The sequence below is a fragment of the Helicoverpa armigera genome, chromosome 9 (assembly GCF_030705265.1).
Source record: "Helicoverpa armigera isolate CAAS_96S chromosome 9, ASM3070526v1, whole genome shotgun sequence".
Classification (NCBI taxonomy): Eukaryota; Metazoa; Arthropoda; class Insecta; order Lepidoptera; family Noctuidae; genus Helicoverpa; species Helicoverpa armigera.
The window spans coordinates 9,044,915-9,054,193 of NC_087128.1; the positions used below are offsets into that span (position 1 = coordinate 9,044,915).

General features: G+C 38.1%; 3 protein-coding genes across 3 annotated transcripts in view; all 3 read left to right on the forward strand.

Annotated features, from left to right (window-relative positions):
* The first annotated feature begins 16 nt into the window (after window positions 1-16).
* Window positions 17-4,208, forward strand: LOC110372573 (E3 ubiquitin-protein ligase RNF10). Its single transcript, XM_021329372.3, has 10 exons — window positions 17-472; window positions 742-919; window positions 1,098-1,292; window positions 1,518-1,608; window positions 1,834-2,055; window positions 2,132-2,287; window positions 2,464-3,078; window positions 3,160-3,274; window positions 3,348-3,592; window positions 3,685-4,208. The coding sequence occupies exons 1-10, from the start codon at window positions 379-381 to the stop codon at window positions 3,898-3,900; spliced, it is 2,127 nt and encodes a 708-aa protein (XP_021185047.3). The 5' UTR covers window positions 17-378; the 3' UTR covers window positions 3,901-4,208.
* Window positions 4,209-4,915: 707 nt separating this feature from the next.
* On the forward strand, window positions 4,916-6,576 carry Slim (scruin like at the midline). Its single transcript, XM_021329379.3, has 3 exons — window positions 4,916-5,398; window positions 5,473-5,684; window positions 5,784-6,576. The coding sequence occupies exons 1-3, from the start codon at window positions 5,072-5,074 to the stop codon at window positions 6,436-6,438; spliced, it is 1,194 nt and encodes a 397-aa protein (XP_021185054.2). The 5' UTR covers window positions 4,916-5,071; the 3' UTR covers window positions 6,439-6,576.
* Window positions 6,577-8,079: 1,503 nt separating this feature from the next.
* LOC110372575 (adenosine receptor A2b) overlaps window positions 8,080-9,279 on the forward strand; it is a 58,229-nt gene continuing 57,029 nt past the window's right edge. The window contains exon 1 of the mRNA XM_021329374.3: window positions 8,080-8,914. Within this exon, the coding sequence (XP_021185049.1) occupies window positions 8,482-8,914 (433 nt within the window). The 5' untranslated portion in view covers window positions 8,080-8,481. The remainder of the gene's footprint in view (window positions 8,915-9,279) is intronic.

Consider the following 9,279-nt stretch of genomic DNA (forward strand, 5'->3'; position numbering starts at 1 on the left):
ATTTATAAAAAGCATATTGAGTTAAGTTTATTTCTAATTTTATTTGAACCATTAGTGAGATTCTGTGAAATAATATAAATCAGCGGAAGTGCGCATCCGATTCATCGGCTGGCTGCCGGTCGGTCGCCATATTTGTGGCGAGCTAAAAAGGGTTTCGTTCTCTAAAGTTTTCGTCGTTATCGACGAAAGGGAGTAGTTATACTCCCTTTTTTGTGTTTAAAGTTTCGTACTTGTCTATTTACCGCGTGGTAAAAGTAATTTGTATAGAGAAATCTATTTTTCTTTGTTTTGTATTATAAACATGGCTTTCTAAAATGTCGGCCTTGCACGTAATATCGTTATCTCCTTGCGGAGTCCCCCGCTCAGCTGTTTCTGTGGATGTTGGAGGAATCCAGAATGGACAAGAAATCTTTGAACCGATCTTCTCAGCCACAGTCGAGGGCATCAGCCATCGACTGTAAGAAAAATACTGGTGAGTTTTTTTTCTTGTCTTGTGTAGGTGGTAGGTATCTACTTCATTTCATAGTCACGGATTGTCAAGGTGCGTAATAATTCTACCTAAAATCAGCGTTGATACGCATAATGCTTGTTTATTATTACATATTTATTGGCTCGTTAATATCCTGGTGATCATGATAGGCACTGATAGGTATTGTGTTGATGATATCACGTCACTACCGCTTAAAATATTTTGTAACATGACAAGGAGGTATTATGAAATTATGATAACCTTTCTTCCAGATTTGACACAGAGGCCTTGGCCGCGTAATAATAAGAAACGTGAAGGACCTGGAAGTGCGCCTAAAAATGAACCTAGTAGGAAGAATGTGCCGGCTCAGCGTGGTAGGGGACAGGTTGACAGGAGACCCCGCGCTCGTGGTCCCGCCGGTTACCCTATGGGTGGAACGTCGAACACCAGGTAGGTTGAACACATAGTAAAAGTACAAAATATTGCAATATTGTGTAAGAATACACTAGTATCAAAACATTATTATCTTAAATATTGAATTGCACTATTTGCATGAAAATTTTTAGTCCAAAAACTAGATAATAGATATCATTACATAGTTCTCACCAATAATTTACTTAAATTACAGGGTAGAAGAGGATGATGAGCCTGAAATAGGCTCGGTGTTTGTGCCCGGAAGCAAAAAGCAAAACTTGAACCATTTGCTGAACTTCATGTATCCCTCTCGTGGGGTGCCGGAGCGTCGCGGTGTCCAGCAGCGTCGGCCAGGCCAACAGTATCGTGCTTCAAACCGGCATGATCATGATCTCTATCTGAGGGCATAGTAAGTATTCAAACAACAATAAAGGCCAATTGAGCACAGTTAAAAGTTATACACAGTTTATTCAGAAATTGTTAATTCTTGAATTAATTAAGATATCTGTTTCTATATTTTGAAAAAAATTTAGATAACCTTCAGAATAAAGATTTGTACTTTAGGTTTCAGATTTATGAAAATCTGAAAATCTTGATTGCTACTATATCGGCTAAAACTTTTCTTTTTTATCAGTTGCCAATTTGTGGTGAAAGAAGATGGAGATTATAAGCCAAACCTCTTGGACCCTGATATACCCATTAAGTGGGAACATATTGAAGAAATTGTAAGTATCAAATACTTTTTTTATGTGTTGATTTAAAAGCTTAACTAATTGACTCATTAATTAGAATGACTTGTTCATACTTATCAGTATAACAGTTATTTAAATTACAATCATTAGCACATTAAACAGTGTAAAGTAAAAAAGCTTAAATAAATTGTAGAATTTAACAAAACTTTTTGTCTTTTATGTATGTATGTATTAACAGTAAACAAACTTGCTCTATAGGTGGTTAGAGGCACAGGTCGTTCCGAGTGTCCAATATGCCTGGGCCCTCCGGCGGCGGGTCGCGTCGGCCTTTGCGGTCATGTGTACTGCTGGGCCTGCGTCCTGCACTATGCTGCAGCTCACGAGAAGCAGCCACCGCCCTGCCCTGTGTGTGCTACACCACTACATGTCAAAGATATGAAACCCACAAGGATTGTACAATGGGGTTCTCCTGCTGAAGAGGTAGGTAGTAATACCAAAGCTAGAATCTTATATATACTGTATTTTTTATGCTAATTATTTTCTGTCATAACTTTAGGTGACGATGCGCCTTGTACGTCGTCTACGAGGTTCAACCACAGTTGAAGTGGCGCCTCCACGCGGACAAGTGACCGAAGCGGCATTACCCATCTTGCCTTTAGAAAACATCAATAACGCACCATACTGCAAGATGTTTTCTGCTAATAAGCAACAGGTAAATTTTAATAGAAAGATTCATTGCATACCCATTCATACGTTCTTTGCAAACTGTCGCATTTATAATATTAGTAGGACAAATTAAACAATTGATGAGCACTTATATGAAATCGACAATATGCCTGTATTTTATGGGATTTTGGTTCTTATCTTTAATCTGCTGTCAAATTCCAGGTCCATGAAATTTTGAAACGGGAGAGGGAAGAAATAGAAAGACAAATATTGGCAGAAATTGATACAACTGAAATAGTTTTCTTGGAACAAGCATTAGAAATGCTCAAGTTGAAAGAAGAAAACATTGATACTAAGTTTTACGAACCAAAGGTTAATGAAGAGAACGAAAATGATAGTACAGTTACTACTGTATATGAAAAACAAGAAGTAAATCAAAACAAATTGGACTGGTTCGACGTGAATGAAGAAGGAGGAGCTGCATGCATTGATATAATTCATAATAACATGGAGGACCTAAATCTTAACGCCGTTGATTCCAACTTAAATCCTGACGCACCATCCTTTGAAATGGATGATGCACAGACAGAAGAATTTCCACTAATTGAATGTGCACCTGAAGAAACTGAACCAATTGAAGACAATGCTGTAACAGACATTGATAAACTCAATCAAGCTAAATACTTTTATTTCTATCAAGCTGATGACGGACAGCAAGTATTTCTCAACAGTTTGAATGTGCGCATTCTCAATGCATCTTGGGGTGCATTAGCTGCTGCGCCGCAAGTTATAACTGGCCGCGTATTGCATCGAGAAACATTTTCTCTCAGTGAACAAGTGAGTCAACATTTTTTAGAAATTTATACTTTTTTAATTATTTAAATCAACCATTACTAACTTACATTATTATTTTTTCAGACTAGAAAACATATGCCTTGCACCGCACATTTGCCTCTCTATTGTGCGTATGATATTGTGGAGCTGGAATTACAGCCACCTTATGTAACTCCATCAGCTTTGCAAAGCTTCACTGGTAATTATATACTTATAAAATTAATATTTTTTATAAAACAAATTGCAAGTTATTAAAAAATCTCACTGTTTAGATGAATTGGACCGTCGTGCCCGGATGCGCGCGCGTCATGAGCGTGAGGAGAGACGACGCGAGCGCGCTTACCGTCGCGCTATAGAGGGGCCGCCGAAGCCAGACGTTTTCTCTGAAGTACTTTTCCCACCGGCTCCGCCCTCATTCTCCAGCCCACCTTTAGACCCTGGGCCATTGACAACATTTGAACAATCTAGCCCATCTACTAGTTTCGGATCCCCGCCCCCGGGTCCATCCTTTGCCAAGGTAATTTAGTAATTAAATACCTACATCAATCATGAAATGATAAATACATTATGTTGAGATAATAATAAATCCATATTTTTGTTTTTTCACAGATGGCGAGCACTTGCGGCACTTGGCGTGTGCGTAAAGTCGCGGAAGCTCCGCCGCCGCCCCCCGCTGCTGACGACGAGGTGTCGGCTCCGCGCTCGCTGGTGCTGAGTGACGCTATCGAAGCTGCGCTCCACGCCGCCTCCTCGCCCTCTGGCAAAAAGAACAAAAAGTCTAAGCAAAAGGTCCTCTTTGCGACTGGGATGCAGCGCTCCGCTTAATATTCAATGTGATTTACGTTATAGTTACTATTTGTTAATAATTTAATTTTGGTTACTGGATTTGGTTTCTTAGTTTGCAAATTATAAAATATTATTTTTTACTTGTGAATCATACATTAAGTCATATATGTAACCTAGCTGTTCTGCTATTACGTAGATAAAGCAACTTTTTGTTGAAATAAAAAATATATTCTTTAATAGCTATATTAGAAACTAATTAATGACTTTGGTCTCCATTTAATGGCAAGATATTAAGCTCTTCATTGTGTTACAAGATTTGTGGTGAAATAAAATATGATTATATTACATTAGCGTCTTTTATTGTACCTATAACAATAACTATTTCGCACGAGTTTACTCGCGTCCAGTGGTAACTTCCTCCCGTGACCGTTTTAAATATAACCTATGTCACACGGGAACTGAAACTTCTTCAGTTTGTCGGTGTTGGCCTATATCTAGGATTCCATACACTGAGGGTAAAATGGGACTTTCCGTTTTTGGTTTTTGTCTAAAGAACCGTGATAGCTAGAGTTAGACAGTTAAATTTTCACAGATGACGTATTATTGTTGCTGCTGTAACGACAAATACTGAAAATATTTAAGGGGATATTTATCAACAAACTGGATTTATAAAATAATGAATTCCTTCTCTTTTACCGCCCTACACTCAGTGCTCAAAATAGAAAACTGCACTTGCTAAACGGCTTTTGAATATAGAATGCATTTGTGTTTACGCAAATTCTTTTGCGCTACAAGTCCTGCGTTGGTGGCTATCTCCTTACAACAGCCACTGTGGCCGACCAACTGGGCCTACTAGGATTCCAGTACTACGTTTTCCGCGTATTCGTAACCTTTTTTGAGGGAGCTAATTAAATATTTGATATTTAACGATAAAGTCATGTCTTTTCTCTGTCTACCGGTTTTCTTCATCAGAGGTCTGGAAGTGGCCGGATAGTTCGGGAAGCTTTAACTGACAGATCTATATCTGATAAATGACATCTGACAGAAGTAAGAAAATTACAAATGTCATCATTGTTTCACACTATCGCACGCTGAATGAATCAAATCAAGGGATATAATTACTATTGCATATTTTAAATGGGATTTGCTTAAAGAAACGGAATAAATTGCAATTCTATTGACTTTATGAGTCAATTTGGGTAGAAAAATTATGACGTCTAGAAGAAATGATTACATTTTCGAGCCGTATAAGGTTACCGAAGTGCAATGTCGGGGTTTTGAAAGTCCCAGACCTCGTAGTGGACACAGGATAGCTTGTGATGATGCTAATATTTATTGTTTTGGTGGCTACAATCCTTCGCTACCGCTGACTAACATTCAAAGAGACAATCCAACTTGGACGCCGGCGCGACCCCTTTTCAAAGAACTTTGGAGTTTCTCTATAGCTAGTCGAAAATGGAAACAACATAAAGTAATTGAAAACATGCCGGAAGAGCTAGCGTCAAACGCAATGTGTATGAATGGGAGATACTTAATGGTTTGTACTTATTAACAATAACTTGATTAATTTGGTTGTTATGAAAAGTCTGCTTAAGTTGCATCTTGTTTTAGATATTCGGCGGCACAGGTGCACCATTTGGCAACAAATGCAGTAATGATGTGATTGTGTGGCGAACATGCAATGAGGATGCAAGACTGCAAATCTTAGAAGTCACTGGAACTAGACCTCCTGGACAGTATGGGCAAGCCATATTGTGCCACGATGGATGTTTTTATACAGTGGGAGGCACTAATGGATTTGCATATAACTGTGATATTTATAGGTACTTTATTTCGCATGGCTTATGTAATATCTTATGAGGCTCATTTTTTAAAAAGAGAATTGTTCATTTTGTAATATAATTGGTTTGTTCATTTTACAGGTTAGATCTGCGGACACTAGTATGGGAGCCAGTGTTTGTAGGCACAGGTCAAGAAGGTGAGCCATTAGGCAGATACAGACATGAAATTGCCCGTGTCGGCAATAAGCTCTACATAATTGGTGGAGGCACCGGGGATTGGGCGTTCGAACTTATGGAAATACCTATGTTTGATTTTGATAATAATACCTGGAGAATATTAACTCCAAAGGCTGATGATAGTTCCAAAGATACTATTGCTCCCTTACCTAGAAAGTGCCACAGTGCAGTACAGATTGAGTCGCCCACTGGTGCACAGGTGTTTGTAGCGGGTGGCTCTGATGGACAGTCAGTGTTTGAGGATATTTGGAGGTTAAACATCTCTGATTTACAATGGACTCTAATGCAGAAGACAGTGTTACCACATCCTCTATATTTTCATTCTTCAGCAGTTACATCTTCGGGTTGTATGTATGTGTTTGGTGGTATTGAGCCAAAAGAAGATGCAGCTAGTAGGAATAATATACTTTATAAGGTCTGGCTATGTGTACCAAAATTGAGTGAAATTTGCTGGGAAGCATTACTGCATTTCCATCCAAACTTAGATCAAGTAGACGGTAGATCATTGTTAAATATTGGAATTCCAAGTGAGTTTGTACAGAGATTACATATGCAGTAACAAAGTTTATTTTTTTTTGCTGTAAGCAATATTGTGTTCTATAATTATATTTATGTATTTGTCCATTAATGATTTTATGTTTATAAGCTAAACATTTACTGACAAATATAACTTAACTTAATCATTTGTATTATAATATTACAATTTGTTTTATTTGCCTGACTTTTCATAATAATCTTGTTGAGAGTTTTCTTAGGGTCATTAGAATAAATGTGGCCATTACATTATACTTCTTTCTTTAGCTAAAATGTTGTTTTGATGTCTGCAATTCAGAATATGGGTAATGTTTGAGCATGATTATATTGCATTTTATTTTATTACATAACTAGCTGATCCCGCGAACTTTGTCCTCCTTCGGACCTCTACAAACATTTTAAAACCAAAATCAGCTCAATCGGCCCAGCCGTTCTCGAGTTTTAATCAGACTAACGAACAACAATTCATTTTTATTTATATAGATGTTTGTTTGGTTTTATAACATTCTAATTTTTGCGATGGTAAATTCTCAATCGAAAATATTACTGTGTAGGAAAACATTGAACATTGCTCAATCAGTAGGGTCAGACCATTCAGATGTAATTTATTTCAATTCAAAAAGTATGCTAAAAAGCCAACAGCAGAAACTACGAATTAAAACGTATCTGGGATTTTAAGGTCAGCCGTCAGGTTTGGGAATAAAACCATAACTAAACCCTTTCTGCGTTCTAGACGCCGATTTTTTTTCTAAGTCTCTAAATGTATAATATAATGAAAATTTCGATTGCGATTGAATGCGTAGGAAAATATGTCTAACCAATCTTTACAAATTAAGGCGCTGACAACACCAAAATTGACTTGTCTCAAATAATTTTTTTGCCAAATCTATACTTACAGTTTTTGACGAGAACACTTTCTCGAGAAGTTTTCTCGATACAAAAAAAAAAAAACTTTCCCCTTAACGATGTGAATGATCTTCCAACAAAAATATGTTTGTATTACTTATCCATGTACCTACCTACATTGATAAAATGCATGACATTAACTTATCCATATGTAAATACAAAACTTAATTGATTTTTATTTTTGACTAGCTTCTGCCAGCGGCTCCGCCCGTGTGGTGTGTTGATAAAAGTAGCCTATGTGTTAATCCAGGGTATCACCTATCTACATACCAAATTTCAATCAAATCGGTCCAGCTGTTTTTGTGTCATTGAATAACAAACATACATCCATACATTCTCACAAACTTTCACATTTATAATATAAGTAGGATTTATAATATAAGTAGGATATAATATAAGTAGGATATAATATAAGTAGGATATAATATAAGTAGGATTAGTCAACTCATTTTAAAGCGATTCTCTTTCGTACGTATTTTGTTTTGGGTACTGTCAGCCCCTTAAGCAGACTTCAAATTAGTTCAAATCCAGCGCAAACAGGCACGCGGAATTGTTTTTTTACCGAAACTGGTAATGATATTAACAGTTCATAATTAGTTAAGGGTATTACGTGAAACGCTCTTAGGTTGAGCTACATCTCTTTTAGAGAGATTTTAGAGCTTTATCTAAGTTTAGTGTAGTAAGTATACACATAGTTAATTAAATTAAATGAGCAATAACATTATTCTCGGTGTAGCGTGGGCAACGTGAACCTGACTCCTATTTCAAGGGCAGGTGGTGGCGGTCGCAAGTCGCAACAAGTGCTAGGCGCAGGGCGTAGGGCGGGATCCGTCGTCGCCACAGTTTCGCGCCAATTCGCGCCTGCAGTGATGGGAAGTACGCCTCACGGGCGGGACACGCGTGGCTCGGCCGCGGACGTTCGTAATCTGATTTCGGACAACTGTTAAGTGTTCAAACTAAAAAAAAATTATCTCTACATTCGACCCTTCGGCCAACAATTATGATTATTTTTGGTTTTCAATTAGAGGAAATAGCATCAATCATGCTATTTCCGGATGCATTTCCCAAAAGTGACAAACTTGTAAAGAATATAGAAATTGTGCAGTCATACGGAATCGGAAGTGGTAGCGAAAGTTATTGCCGAGGAGACCACTAGACAACTATGACGGACACCACTGAGGAGATGGTGTCGGAGGCGACGACAGTAGCCTCCGCACCTCACCGAACACCTACTCCTGAACTTCACGCTACGTACACGACTTTCGAAATCCTAGTGGCATTGGTGGCAGTAGTCGGGAACGCTATGGTGATCTATGTGTTCCGACGTGAGCGTAGACTGCGACGACGCACAAACTATTACATAGTGTCTTTGGCAGTGGCAGACTTGCTGGTCGGTCTACTAGGAATACCGTTTGCAATACTGGCATCAGTAGGGCAGCCACGAAACCTCCATGCTTGTCTATTCACTGTGTCGTTGTTAGTGATGCTGTGCACTATAAGTATCTTTTGTTTGGTGGGTGTTTCCGTCGACCGCTACTGGGCAATCTTGCATCCGATGTGCTACTCTAGAAACGTGCGCACGAGAACAGCTATCTGTGAGTACCACTATGACTATTCTTTTTTTATTCCTCGGTATTCAAGTACCTACGTTTAAAAAGCAAAATAAAATTGGATTAGATAAGTTCGTTCCATAATCGGGATCTAATCATCATCTCAACCTCGTGCTACCCAGCATTGGAGGTCCCATTATTAGTTTGTTATTATTCACTATTTATTATCATCGCTATAATACAATGGGTATCAAGACCATACAAGAGCAGAGGACGTAATACTGGTTTAATGTAGGTACCAATATCAATTAAGTGTATGATCGCTAATAAAAATTAGTCTTCAAAGATTTTTCCGATAGTTTAATCGATTACTTACCTTATGGCTTTCCAATACATATTTTGGTAGGTAC